This window comes from Leptodactylus fuscus, chromosome 5 (assembly GCF_031893055.1).
Source record: "Leptodactylus fuscus isolate aLepFus1 chromosome 5, aLepFus1.hap2, whole genome shotgun sequence".
Taxonomy (NCBI): domain Eukaryota; kingdom Metazoa; phylum Chordata; class Amphibia; order Anura; family Leptodactylidae; genus Leptodactylus; species Leptodactylus fuscus.
Genome location: NC_134269.1, coordinates 218041624 through 218057274, shown reverse-complemented (window position 1 = coordinate 218057274; position 15651 = coordinate 218041624). Strand labels below are relative to the sequence as shown.

The window sequence follows — 15651 nt, the reverse complement described above, 5'->3', positions numbered from 1 at the left end:
GTTGAGCCGATTTTGAGATTTCAGGATCGATTTTGAAATCTGATTTCTGATCATTTTCCAGCCGATTGCGATCATGAAATTTGCTCAGACCTCAGAGGATCAGACCTTTCCTGATCCCTCAACCCTAGCCAATGCTTCTCTATGGGAAGAGTCACTTTTAGGGTTGAACCGATCTTGAGATTTCAAAATCCAATTTCCGATAATTTTCTAGCCATTCCCGATCGTGAAATTTGCTCAATCGTCGATCGGGTTCCGATCTTTTCCGAACCCAATCGCTCAACCCTAGGTCTGACCTCCTAGTGTCAGCTTAATGCAATCTCACATACACCAGGATATTGTTCTCCTGGATAAGTGAACAGTTCTTAAGTGAAAGATTATCCAGAAAGCCTTACCGCCAAGGTCAACCATGAGCTGAACCCTGCTCAACCGAAATGGAATCCCAATAATAAGAAAATGGGTGTCCTTGGAATACAGACCAGTAGTGACCGGATACCAAAATATCAAGACTATAGATCCTCAGACCACTGCAGTAATTTCCCACTGGAATTCGGAGTCTACCAACTCATGGAAAGGGGCCTCTGTGTAAGGTCGACTAGACCTATATGGCATCCCTTTGTACTCTAGTACCGAGGTTTCCTTCTCAATACAAGAACATCTCCGATATTCTTAACACGTGCGGTGAACTTAGAGATGGAGTCCTAATAGCAAAAACCAAAATGAAGTTCCCGTTACTGATACTGGTTGATAAGATTACCCCACAACTTGGGCAGACGTTCAAAGGGTTTTTGTTTTTTTTATACCCTCCTTTTAATTCATTCTATCCAGAAAGACATCAAGAACATGAGTTGAGGGCCAACACTTAGTAATGTAGACACGTGGAGGACCATGACGTGAGCCAAGGTTCGCCACTTCAATAAGGTCCATGGCAGTCAAGGTGGCTCATTCTAGGTCACAAAAATTCACAATGGATACCAAAATATTATGCAAATATTTTCTAATGACAATAAGGCCAATTTCTTCTCCCCAAGGTATAACAAAGAATAAGGTCAAGTAAAAAGTACAATCAGCAAGTTATGGAATGACATCATGGCCTAACCAATATTGGTGACAATGATACAGTGTGTGCACTATTACTCACTATTGTGTTCGGCTATAGTGTTTGGGGCCCAAACCCACCTAAACTAAAACAGACTGCACACCCCCGTCCTCACTAAAACAATGTAACGTGAGTAGAAGAGGAACAGGAGGTCATTTACCAGAGTCCTTTCTACATCGCGGGTTGCAGAGTCGCCTGCCCTGCAGACTTTAGAACCTTATAATGAGGCAGACCGCAGCCTAATCTTGGCACGTCCCGGGTTAGCGGACTATCGAAATTTTCACCGCTCTTCCCTGTGGCAGTGCACATGTATAAGAGAGAGATAAAGAGAGAGAAAGGACGGCCAGTGAGACAGGGAGAGAAGGTACATCACACACACATTGTTCCTCACATACGTGTACGTATACATTGACATACAGAAAGTCTACCTATGGCTGCCAACTCTCTAATATACACTGGTAACATTGACCCTCTTACCTTCACTCGGCTGCTAAAATTACTTCTGCTCAACTCAACAATTCATTCCCAATTGTCTCCCTCTCCCACCCTGGAATCTGTTGAGCTCCATTCATCAGGCCATTCCCACCAGCCCTTAGATCCCAAAGACTGAAGAATACATCTAAATTGTCCTGCTTACCCTTCCGGGATTCTTTCATTTCTTAAAGTAAGTGAAAGACATGTCAACCAAGAAGGCATTGGAATCCATTCCCAAAAGTGCCCATGTTGGGGTTTGCCTCGCCTGGATCAATCTGTGGCATGTTGGAGATGACAACTTAGCATGGTTGACCTGGTTTTCACTTAAGAATCATTGCTACGAGTAAGAGTAAATCCTAAAAAAATTAGGGAAAGTGTTTTTGGGGTTCTCAATAGATCACTGACTGGTGATATGACATGGTTGCCAAATTCAACATCACATGGTGTGAAAGAAGTCCCGGGTCTACACTGGTGCACCCATCTAAAACTGCCCCAACGTAAAACCCTGTGGCTACATGCACATGACCGTAGGGCCCACATGGGTCTACAAAAAAGGGAACAGATGAGACAGAGGTGCCATCTGTGTTTTTTGCTCACCCATGGTGTTCATGGAGCTATATAGATGGCTGGGTCCGTATACTATCCACAACAATGAATAGTATGCGTTAAGCAAATTTGGTTGGGTGCATGGAGCTTTATTGGTCAACGCAGGTTATAATCTTCCCAAAATCAAGTATAAATTCCATGACTCAAAACACCTCAATGGGCGCAATGGGGTTATGTTCTATGCACTAAAATGGGTCAATTGTCCTTCTACACCTAAAATCTGGAAGTCCCCAAAGTCAAATCTATAGACTTAGATTTCCAAAAACATAGTACCTACCATACTTGTGATGGTTGGTTGGATGGTTCTCAAGACTACAGGGTTTCCCCACCTATCCCACTCTCCATCTATTGACCTAAAAGGGATTTTCCCATGAACCGAACCCTATTTAAATCTGTAGACAAAAAAAATAGTTTTTGAATAAAAACCATTTAGAAATTTTGCAAAGTTTTAAAGATTTTCATTGGAGCGGAGACTTGATCAGGGGAACATCCATTGATCTGGTTCTTCGACATCCTATGGTCAATCTCCTTAACATGGCCGGGTTATGTTCTCATATGCACCTTCCCTAATGCAAGGTTCCCGTAGTTTGGGCCCACATGGGGACAACAAAGACAGAGACCCAGAAACACGCAGACCCCATTGACTATAATTAGGTCAGTCCGGTTTCCGCCAGGGTACAGAAAATCTTTAAACTCTACAAAATTTTAATTTTGGTTTGCAAAAAAGTTTAAGTTTTGTTTCTAAATTAGAATATGGTTCATGGAAAATCCCCTTTAAATTAGGCAATATAGGATTCTCCCATTGCCACGTCCATTGGAATGGATGATTACTTGGTTGCATTTTTGTTGCAGCAGTTGGCCGGGCTCTCAGTCTCTCTCCTGCGTACCAAAGCCATGAAAGTAACAAATTCCAAGCTGCTAATGCAACAGTAACAAATGCAATGACAGGAGCCCAATTTCATGGCTATTAATACGTAGCACCGTTCCTGCGTTGGACATGTGCGCTACAAATACAAAAGCTGAACACTCAACATGCTAAAACAAGGGGAAAATAGAATTCATCACAAGCTTGCTGGACCATTTGGCGAAATTTGCTGCTGCCATCGCCACTGGCAAACAATGCAGGATTTTCACGGCTTCTAGAATAATCTACAATTACAAGTGAAGCCCCAAAGGAGAAAAAAGCTAAGGCGTAGCATGAAGCATAGCGGGAGCCAAAGGGGAATATGGAAACAGGCATGCAAATGAGAAGCAGAAGCGTGGACCAGCGTGGAAAAGAAAAGAAATCTAGAAGAACGTCATCATAGGCAGAGATAAAAAGCACCGAAGGGGGGCCACACGGTGGCTCAGTGGTTAGCACTGCAGCCTTGCAGCGCTGGGCCCTGGTGTTCAAATCCCGCCAAGGGCAAAAAACCATCTGCAAGGAGTTTGTATGTTCTCCCCGTGTTTGCATGGATTTCCATCCCATATTTCAAAAAAAAAAAAAAGCACCGAAGAAGGAAGAAACAAAAAGAGGAAAAACATTCCTAACACACGAGAGTCTCGGGGACGGTGTTATGGCTGGAACGGGGGTGAAATCCATAAATTGGACAAGAAATTGTTTTCGGAGACTGCGGGTTCTAGAAGCATTATTCTTTTATAAGGATATAGATATACAGTATATACACCTAGCAGACACAAACATTACAATGGTAACAAAGAATCTTCTCTAAATGGAGTTTTCCAATAGCTCTGTTTATATAGCCGCCTATACTAAGTGACCCCAGTGTTAGATGGTGCCTGTCCATACGACCCCCCACATACATGGATATACATTCAACGTAGCAGGCTATGGCATCATAATATGTATAGAGCAATGAACACTTCATCAAAGCATGGCCGGAAACGTTCATTTGGCCCACCAGATATGAATCTAGGAGCAACCCCCACTCTGTGATATATAGGGTTATATGATAGAGGAGAGAAGCTGAGCTGTGTGATATATAGGGGTATAGGATGGAGGAGAGAAGCTGAGCTGTGTGATATATAGGGTTATAGGATAGGGGAGAGAAGCTGAGCTGTGTGATATATAGGGTTATATGATAGAGGAGAGAAGCTGAGCTGTGTGATATATAGGGTTATAGGATAGGGGAGAGAAGCTGAGCTGTGTGATATATAGGGGTATAGGATGGAGGAGAGAAGCTGAGCTGTGTGATATATAGGGTTATAGGATAGGGGAGAGAAGCTGAGCTGTGTGATATATAGGGTTATATTATAGAGGAGAGAAGCTGAGCTGTGTGATATATAGGGTTATATTATGGAGGAGAGAAGCTGAGCTGTGTGATATATAGGGTTATATGATAGAGGAGAGAAGCTGAGCTGTGTGATATATCGGGGTATAGGATAGAGGAGAGAAGCTGAGCTGTGTGATATATAGGGGTACAGGATAGAGGAGAGAAGCTGAGCTGTGTGATATATAGGGTTATAGGATAGTGGAGAGAAGCTGAGCTGTGTGATATATAGGGTTATAGGATAGGGGAGAGAAGCTGAGCTGTGTGATATATAGGGTTATAGGATAGTGGAGAGAAGCTGAGCTGTGTGATATATAGGGTTATAGGATAGGGGAGAGAAGCTGAGCTCTGTGATATATAGGGTTACATGATAGAGGAGAGAAGCTGAGCTGTGTGATATATAGGGTTATAGGATAGAGGAGAGAAGCTGAGCTGTGTGATATATAGGGTTATAGGATAGAGGAGAGAAGCTGAGCTGTGTGATATATAGGGGTATAGGATAGAGGAGAGAAGCTGAGCTGTGTGATATATAGGGGTATAGGATAGAGGAGAGAAGCTGAGCTGTGTGATATATAGGGTTATAGGATAGTGGAGAGAAGCTGAGCTGTGTGATATATAGGGTTATAGGATAGTGGAGAGAAGCTGAGCTGTGTGATATATAGGGTTATAGGATAGTGGAGAGAAGCTGAGCTGTGTGATATATAGGGTTATAGGATAGAGGAGAGAAGCTGAGCTGTGTGATATATAGGGTTATATGATAGAGGAGAGAAGCTCATTGGGACATATACAGTAACAGTATAGGTGTAAGTGTTTGCATTAGTTCCTATACCCTGCAGATTTGCACCATGTTAGATTGCCCCCCCACTCTGATGCTCCTCCTGGTAATCCAGACATTTCGGGGGGCTCCGGATTATATCAGACTGGAGATTCTTCTCTTTTCTAAATAACCCGGCGGCGCGTCCTGAGATTGGGGGACGGGATCTGATACCATCTGAGAGGAGAATTGCAGTCGATTCCCAGCGGCTTGTTGCTTCTCTATAATTATATGCTTACTGATTCCAGCGCAGGGATTTCGGAGACCCCACGCAATTATACTGGCTGAAATAACAGGGTAGAGAAGGAAAAGTAGCAGGCATAATATTTTCCATGAAGCTGCACGTGTGATGCGGGAAACTCTGGGGAACTCGACGCCGAGCTCCGAGCCATGGCGAACAGCCCGGCCAAAAAGACACTGCGCGCCCTATAAATACATCTGCACCAAGACGGATTGGGACGGGGGTCCAGCATGTAGTCACAAATACTACAATGTCACACTGTACCAGCAACTCAACCCAAATAGAGGTTTCATGCGGATGACCTGTCTATAGGATTCGTAGTCAGTGTGTGGTCTGTCGAGGGATCAGGCACCTGGATCCCGCACAGATCAGCTGCTAGTAGACGGACAGCAAGTGCAGCTCCAGTCCTATTCAATTAATAGGAAGGGTGCAGCAGTTTCCCAGAGCAGTTGCACCGTTCCAATTACAGGAATATTGCATGTGCTGCAGAACAGCTGATCAGTGCAGGCCCTGGGCGGCGGACCCAGACAGATCACATGCGGATGACCAATCCAGTGCACAGGTCATCAGATTGAAAACTTGATCCATTGGGGTTGACATCTCCTGTCTATACACCAAGTCATACAGGGGTAAAGGAAGGTGAGATTTATGCTGCGGTTTGCAGGGTCACATGGCCCATTTACAGTGCAGTCCCATTCAAGCGAATGGGACCCACCTGCAATACCAAGCACAGCCACTATACAATGTATGGCACTATACTTGGTAAATGGTGAAGAGACTGCAGTCTTTTCAAACAGCTGGTTGGTAGGGGTGCAGAGTGTAAGACTCCCACCAATCTGATACTGAAGTCAGGAGAGGTCCCTTGGTTTTACAAGACTAAATTCTCTTGACCCATCCATAGGATTCAAGTATTAGCAGCAGCCTCCTCCATGCTTTTAGGAATTGCAGCACCGCGCCTATTACTTGTGCACATTAACGGCATATGGAGACTGTTAGAGTAGCTGATTGGGATGGGTCCAGACGTCGGACCCCCACAGATCACATAGTGATGTATCCTTTGAATTTGGGACTGGTAACCCCTTTAATATGCACATGAATATGTCAGGTATTTGGCTACAAACAAGTTTGCTTTGCAGTGCCTTACAATTCTACATGGTGGCCCTATAGATCGTCTCTATAGGGGCTGATCAGCAATGCAACCTTGCTTTACACTTCCATAGTCCCTACACATTTCTCTGGACTCCTTAAAGGAGAGGTGACTACATCACTAGTGCCATCCATTCTGCCTATAGAATTAGTGCACGTGCAACTCCTACATGGGACCCCCTATGACTACTAATGGAGGCACCACTCGTCGGATGCATGGAAACCTGAAGTGTGCAATCACATTAGGCAATAGTATTGGGCACGCTACTATAGGATTGGACAATTTGGGCACTGGGAGAACCAAAGAGAATGGCGCCCCTAGAGGATAATGCACTACCCAAGACCAGTCCCGTAAACCAGTCTCAGATTATCCATTGCACTTGGAAGGCTTCTACTCATGGGAGTATCGATTCCCATCCAGTATAAGTGCAACTATTGGGCCTAAGAGCTTACAATCTCCAATAACGTCCAGAAGATCAATTTGGCCGTTCCCAGAAAAATACTTAAGGCTCTAATTAAATTTGTCAAAGAAACGCCATTATCCACTCCGCGGCTGTTACTTTGTCTATGGAGGAAACGTTATGAACGTGAAGAGCTGGAGGTCTCCCGGGGGTATCCGATAGCAGATCAGCCTGCAGCGGTCGCGTCGCTGCCAGTCGTGGTATCCTGGCATGGAGAAGTTGCGAGCCAGCTATTGGCAGGGATCCGCTGCTGTGCTGTTTGCTATCAATGCGCATTAACGGTTCGCGAGCACGGGGTAACTTACAAGGCCATCGCGAGCTGCCATAAGAACCATCAACTCGGCTGCCAGCACAAGCTATTGATTTTCTTGTCATTAATCTAAGGGCTAAATGTCTATTCCAGTGCACGCGGCGGATCAGCGGGCCAGCGACGCCAGGCCTTCGGGAACGCTGACTCATACCGAGGAACAGAACCAGCACCCCAATCCCACCAAGTACCCCATGGAGATTCCCTCCTGCGGTGGAGTCAATTTCTCGAGATCCTTGCAAGAAATGAAGAACCAGGGAGAAGAGATTATAGGAAAAGACATGCTGACACAAAATCAAAAAAAGAGACAGAGAGAGGGAGAGATTGGGAAAGAGGAGAAGGATATCGTAAGATGACAAGTCAGGAGGAGAATAGATGAGTTTGGGGAGAGCCAGAATTCGGTGCGCAGCTGCGTTCCTCTGGAGACCCTGCCGGGAGATTGAAGGCGGCTATGAATGTGTAATTACCGGGGCTCAATATGATGAGATGCAGAGCGTATGTGCGCGGTTAGCGGGGTGGCCTGGGAAATTCACCATCATTAACCCGTCCAACAAAACATCTCCAGTGGTGGGATGGGATCGAGCCAAGCGCCGAGCAATTACCGACCTTCCAAAACTCTCCGCTTTATAGGGATACTCTTAACCCTTTACTAGACGAGATCTGATGGCGACGGGATAGGAACGCTTAGACCATAATACGTGGACCACCGCCAAGTTTTTTTTCCTTCCATAGGTGTGAGGGCCAACGTTATTACATGGGATTTTTCATTATGGTTCTAAACCTAAATGTGAGAAGCTATTACATGGCTCTTAAATTATGGATTAGTAGCATTAGATGGCTGAGTGCTCCCATTCTTAGGCAATACGCTGCTAATTGGGGTTGAACTTTACAACCTGAAGATGATGTTCTGCAGGAAATGGACTTCTTGGAAATTAACATATTGTGCCGGAGAGTGTTAATGGCCGGCTGTAGACAGAGCTGCCCCGTAAAATTAAGTTGGAGGAAAATCCAAAGTAACTGGGCTCTATAAAATGTTTATGATGTAAAGACGGGGACGTAGACTAGAGGTGAGGCCTGTAGGGTGTTATGGGGCAAGAGCTTGGATGGAGCGGATGTAAGGGAGATGGGGGGGGGGAGCATATTTAATGTAAAAGAGGAAATGCAAAATGTTAGCATAGGGGGGCGCCTTACATAAATATAAAATCTAAAAAATATAAAATGTATTTTATAATAAATATTGACAATAAAATGCTAAAACAAGATTCTTATTTTATAATTATGAAGAAGAAGAAGAAGAAGAAGAAGAAGAAGAAGAAGGACGACAAAGAAGAAGAAAGAAAAAAATAAGAAAGAAGACAGACGACAACAAAGAAGAAGAAGAATAAGACAACGAGGAAGACGACGAGGAGGAAGACGAGGAGGAAGACGAGGAGGAAGACGAGGAGGAAGACGAGGAGGAAGACGAGGAGGAAGACGAGGAGGAAGACGAGGAGGAAGACGAGGAGGAAGACGAGGAGGAAGACGAGGAGGAAGACGAGGAGGAAGACGAGGAGGAAGACGAGGAGGAAGACGAGGAGGAAAACAAGGAAAGGAAGAAAACGAGGAAAGGAAGAAAACGAGGAAGACGACAAAAAAGACGACGACGACGATGAAGAAAACAAAGAAGAAAACGAAGACGACGAAGAGGAAAAAGAAGAAGACGAAAAAGACAAAAAAAGACGACGTAGAATAAGACGACAATGACGACGAAAACGAAGAAGATGACGAAGAGGACGACGACTAAGATGATAAAATAATAAAAATAATAATTAAATAATAATTAATTGAGTATGAAGCACAAGATCATACAACGATCAATGGTTTGGGGGCACTAAACACAAATTTTGAACAGCTTCCGACCAACCACATATACTAATTCCAAGTATCTGCCTGGTCTCTCTGATTTTGCAGCAGAACGCAAAGCAAGGATGCTGAAGTTTATGACTGGAACCTCTACACGCCCTCTAGTGGACACATGCATGCACAGTAAAATCAGAAGCTTTTTCAATTTGGGCGCCCTTAGTGCCACCTTTATAACTATATGGCGTCTGCCATTGAGGACATCAATGAGATCGAGCCACCGAACGGGTTTTCTTCAAAATTGCTGCCTACGGAAGACACATTAACCAAAGATTAATACATGCAAGTGTCTCTCTGGCATAATAAAATATATCTGCTAAGCTTGCACTGAAGATCGCATTTTGTTTTACTGGAAGTTTATTTTATTAAGCATATGGTAAGATGGTGATAAAGTACCCGCAGAATTAACAGCTTCCAATTGACAGTAATTCTCCGGAAATTATCGGCAATGCCACAGTAATTTACTCCTAATGCATGCGGCATGTCGGCAGGGGCCCAAGAAAACCACCTGCTCGATCGCTCACCTGTCTCGCGGGAAGGAATTTTTTACTAGCACATGTTTAAGGGACCCAAGGACAAGTCAGAAAGGATCGGAGACCGCACAAGTCTGGAGAGGTCTGCTAACAAGGAGCCGATTCACACCAACAAGATGCACGGAGCAATCCAAGACATAGCGGGACAATTTACTACGATACCCACCCAAGAGAAGCGGCACATCTTGTGCACATGGCCCCGATTTGTGGCGCTTAAAAAAAATTAGCATAAATAAGACAGTGGGCCTCTTGGCTTATCAGATTTACTACTGGCATGAGTTGTTCGATTCTGGAACATGGGACCTCTTAAGGTGTGCCAAAATTATGATGAAGCTCTGCCAATGGTGGAATGGATTAACGCTAGGTTCACACTAAGCCTCGATTCTGCTTAAAATCAGCAAAGAGAAAAGTCCTACTAGGAGGAAACTGGGTGGACCCCATTATAGTCCATGGGGTCTTTGGGATGTCACCGGTAACCACTGTTTGAGCGGATAGGGTTTTCATCTTTCGGGTCCCCAAGTGGACCTAAAGGAAGGAAGCCCGAAAGCTAGTGTGATCTTAGTGTAAGACTGGTGTAGGACCTACTACCATTGATTCCCTCCAGTGTTACGGCCCACTCCCTACTGCATAAGGGGCTACGAAGCTGCCCAATTAAAAGACTCTGGGAAGAAGGTCTTAGGGTAAGTTCAAGGGTTTTTTTGGTCAGGATTTTGAGGCCGTATTTGCCGCAAAATCCTGACCAATAAAGACGGCTCCCATTGAAATCAATGGGAGGCGTGAGGTGTTTTTTCCGGAAGCGAGGTGCTCATTCTTCAGGCCGAGGCGCCTCGCGATTTGGCCAGAAGACACTCCCTCCTCCGGACTAGGCCCATTCATTGGGCCTAATCCGGAGCAGAGTGCGCGGCTGGATCCCGGTGCAGTGCACCGGCTTTCAGTCGCGGCTACACTGTTTTTGGATCGGAACCTGAGCTGGCCTCTGCCTCAGGTTTCGATCCAAAAAACCCCAGGTGAACTTACCCTCATCCTTCAGGGTCTATTAGCCGTTACCCCTTCATCCATATAATATCTGGATGGGCGCCCCTCCGCTCTGATCCAACGAGTAGTCCAAAGCAAGTGATCCCCCCCCCCCCGATCCATTACTTTATAACAACAGGTACTACCCTTTAACAGTATGTAGTCACCGGCAAACAAATATTATACAAGTTTGCACCGTCACCTATGGTAAGCCCAATCTGGAATCCTACAAGAATCTAGAAAAGTTCAAAGACCTGAAAACACGAACATTCGCGCCCAAGAACATCATGTGAGATGTGCCAGCAGGAACTACATCAAGTGACAGAACAGAGGCTTCTACAAGTGTCAGCATCTGGCTGTGGGCCTCCAGTGCCGGAGTGTCGGCCGCGTCGCGCTCTGTCCCGCAGCCATGCGTCTCAATGCTTACTTTACATGTCACCGTCTTGCCCTGGAAGCTCCACATTAACACTGATAAATGACTTCTGAAGGAGGCCGCACTGCTTAGGTTAATCCGGATGATCGCAGATGTATGACAATGTCACAACCTGGCTTTCCTTCACACGTTCGCAATCGTGCCATATTTCCCACATTTCCAACACCACCCCAAGGGGCTGCTTGCTTTTGTCAAATTAACACACGAGGTTGTATCGCGGCTCGGAGATTGAGGTGGAATTCATATCGGCATCAGATCCGTAAATCTCTCCCGATTTAATTAAACATTTAGGAGAACGGAAAAAAAATTGGGCTACTAAAAAAGCAAGAAGACAAATTAGTTCCAAGGCTCCATATAAACGAGAAGAAAGTGACAATATGAGAGCCATTTGTATTATAGGAAGAGATTTAGCAGACCGGAAAATAATCCATCGTTCAATTGCGTGTTCGCATCTCTAGACGCTTCCAAATATCACCTACACGTAGATGGCAAAGATTAGTTACCAATCCTTAGGATAGACCCTCAAAGTGCAGCAGGGGTGTAACTCTCCGAAATCCCCACTAGTCAGCTGTTTGGCCAGATCCAACGCCTAGAGTTTCCCAATCAAAACTTGGTCGCGTGTAGTTTGTCGTATATGTGTTGGCCATAGCCACCAATTTTGGCACGACCACTTTACTAGATAATAGGCATCAGAACCTCCCCTCGCTACAGTTGCCATTGCATTTCAACATACACAGTCTCTGCATTTGCATCTAGTCATTCATACCAGACTAGTGGGGGGTTTGACCACCGGCGCCCCCACTGTTGAGCTGGGTAAAGGGGACGCAGTGTTGGACAAGAGCTTCAGTATCACATTGGAAACAGGCTATGCTCGGTATTCCAGCTCAATCCCATTCATTTGCAAGTGACCAATGAGCGTGAAGTCACTGGCATGAGAAAAGGAAATATTAGGGGTTTTTTGGTCTGGAATTTGACGTGTATTCCGCCTCAAAAAAACGCCACCCTTTGAAATTAATGGGCGCCGGTCATTTCCAGTTTGTTCCGGCTCGTGGAAAAAAATAGAAGTACATGCTCTTTCTTAAGGCGGATTCCGCGGTTGATTCAGCCAGAGACATCCACCTTCCTATCGAATCCGGAGCGGAATGCCACGACTGGATGCCGCTGCTAGCTGTTTTTTGGATCAGAATCTGAGGCGGCCTTCACATCAAATTCCAGTCCAAAAAATCTCATGCCTTAATTGCCTGAACGACGTGGCCTACTCAAACAGTCATTCGGTGGTGGGGTTGGATCTGGGACTTCCACCATTTTGATGCCAATATCCTATCCAAAGGACACAATTTTGTAGTCCTAGAATCCATTTAATACGCAACCATGGATTACACCACTGACCTATGAGTGTGAAGTCATTGCTCCTCCAAATTTTGTGTTCCCTCGTAATAGAAGACACGTTGAGGAGTCCAGAGCAGAGATCGATCATCCCCCCTAGACGGTCAACCCTCCAAGTATCTTACACTCTCATAAGTCAGATTAAACTTCAAGCCGCTGCCCAAACATCCCCGTACATAGCAGATAATGTGTTCTTGGTTCCTGGACTTCTAGGAGCGACAGTGACCACCCACATACACAATACACCCCCCCGACAAACAGCAGAAACACAGCCATACGTGACAGTGGAAGAAAAGGCTGGCATTTTGTTTTAAGGCTATTTTGCAATTGAGATTATAAAACATAATTAAAAATTACACATGAAAGGAGAAAGCGGGAGAGAGAGAGAGGCAGAGAAGGGATTGGGAGCGCGTGTACGATAAAGGCCTGTGTTATCATCCGGAAGGGAGGGAGCCTCAGGCTGTTATCATTTAATTAAAACCTCTGAATATCCGAGCTGTCTCCACCTAATCAAAGGGGACACAAATACAGCGGAGGTGGGGGCCACGGGGATGGAGGGAAAGCCGATTGGAAATGGGAGAAAGAAGAAGGGGCTGATGGAGGGGATTAGAGAGGAGCGGGATGGGGAGAACGCAACCCAGGCATAGACACACGAAACGCAACACTGTCTCCTAGATGAAGCCACAGATTATGGGGGCGGCGGCGGGGGTCAGGAAGGGTGAGGGGGTCAGGATCGTGAACTCTTCAAGAAGAAACTTTGCATTGTCTTAAAAAGGGTCGACTGATCAGTGGAGATAGAGGGAACTAAAAAAAAAAAAAAAAGAAGAACTCCCCTCCACCTCAAATATAGTCCCTTGTCTATGTGTGTGTTATTTAAGTCAATGAAGCTGAGCTGCAGTACCAAACATGGCCCCCTGACCAGGGTGGTGCCGGTCTTTACATATGAAGATTAGGGTTGAGCTGATCTTGAGATTTCAGGATCGATTTTAAAATCCGATTTCCGTTAGTTTTCCATCCGATCCCAATCAGCTCGATCGCCGATTGGAATCCGATCTTTTCTGATCCCGATCGCTCAACCCTAGGCAATGCTTCTCTATGGGAAGTGTCACTTTTAGGGTTGAGCTGATCTTGAGATTTTAAAATCCGATTTCTAATAGTTTTCCAGCAGTTCCCAATCGTGAAATTTGCTCGATCGGGATCCGATCTTTTCCAATCCCGATCGCTCAACCCTAATGACGATGTTAGATGTGTTAGTAGAACCCTACAAGTTTGAAGAACGTCAAGAGTCCACATTTGGTATACACGCTACTTCGTCCCATCGTAGAGAAGTTAGAAAGTGGTTTGTTGGGTCTGTCTTCTAGGATTATGTGATTGGCTGGGGTCCTAGATACTGGACCACCACCGATCATCCATTTGAAGTGGTTATGGAGCTCACGAGCACTGCAGTCTCTTCCCTGTGCCGATGATGGCGGAATTATTGGCGACACAGTACAGCATCAGCTCCGTTCCAGTGAATGGGCCAAGCACAGCCGATTCCATATGTATGATATGGCTATTCAGAGATGAGACTGCAGGGCTCTCTCGAAAGCGGTGGCCTCTTCAACCTGCTGATCAGTAGGGGTCCTGATGACCCACATATTGGAGGACGTCATATCATATGACCTTCATTGTTGTATGTAGGTTTACCTCCAGTGCACCCTGCCAAATCTGTCTCTGCTACATTATATGCACACTGGCAGAGAAAGACAATAAGCAGCAAAGTATCCGAAGAGTAAAAGGAGAGAAGTTGAAGCCGGACAAAGCTTCAATAAATGGATTCATTTAATCCCACAGTAAAATCTAACAATTGAAGGCAAGGGTTGGAAGCAGTACATGTCAAAAGAAAGGAAGAGGCTGAATCAAAGCTTATCCTGGCACAAATGAAGGCACAGGAAAAAAAATTATATAACAAGGTAAAGATAAAGACTCAAGAGGGGATAGAAGTGAAATGCACAAGCAGAGTCGTTTCGTTCATCTCCGTGCCAATTAGAGCGTCCGAGAGACGGAGGAAGAGGGTGGTGGGGCAGAGAAGGACACCGATGTTTATCCATTCATCTCTGTGCCAATTAGGGAGTGGGAGGGAAAGGACTGGGAAAAAGGTAACGCGACAACATTGCGCTCACCGATCAGCAGCCGGGAGGGGGGACATATCCGCCGGAAACAAAAGTATTATAAAGATGAAAAATACCGAAGGTTTGAAAGTTCCTACACAATAGACGGCATTCAATGCCAAGGTCCCGAAAGTCTTTAGACACAAAGTGGTTGAATACATGAACCAACAATCCATATCGAATCGACTGAAAGACATCAAAATGTTTGATTTCCATTCAAGGCTCAAAAATCACAGGAAATGACCGCACATTGACTACCAAACAAGTACAAAAGGATTCAAGGCAACCAATTGGTGGAACATTGGCCAGGACTTTGATGAGGACCCATGTCGAGGGCAGAACATGGAGCTTATGATTTACCATTTATGGGTGGTGGCTATAGGAGGGAACAGGGACAAACAAATTTAACCATTTAGTATTGAACGGATTAGAGGACTACTCATGCTGGACAGAAACTTAGGGATGCGTAACAACTATTCCTCCAGTATCCATCGGGCTACCAGGCACCTTGGGTGTTGGCTTAACTCTAGTCAGACTTAAAGGATGTGACATGTTGAAATCCAACAGGTTGACCCTTTTCCCCCTGACATTTACCAATGGGGAAAACTCTAGAAATCCTAAATTAGATGGTTGACTGGTCCTGTCGAAATTGGGTGCTCAACTGGTGAACCCACCATTGATTCCAAGTAGAAAGGTGGGTAAACTACTTCCTTCCCCTGACATCTGCCATAGGGGGAAGCTCTGCACTGTATCCCATTTATAGAGGAAATTGGTGGAGTCACCAGATATTCACTTACAATGTACTGGCCTCCATAAAGGGG

At 45.2% G+C, this 15651-nt stretch overlaps 1 protein-coding gene across 2 annotated transcripts in view; it reads right to left on the bottom strand.

Annotated features, from left to right (window-relative positions):
• The window catches only part of PCDH1 (protocadherin 1), a 134558-nt gene that overhangs the window by 3337 nt on the left and 115570 nt on the right, over positions 1-15651 (bottom strand). Inside the window, exon 5 of one of the 2 annotated variants that reach the window (XM_075275426.1) lies at positions 1257-1389. The exons of the other annotated variant lie outside the window; for it this stretch is intronic. Coding sequence (XP_075131527.1) covers positions 1268-1389 — 122 coding nt within the window. The 3' untranslated portion in view covers positions 1257-1267. The remainder of the gene's footprint in view (positions 1-1256; positions 1390-15651) is intronic. 2 annotated transcript variants of the gene reach the window in all.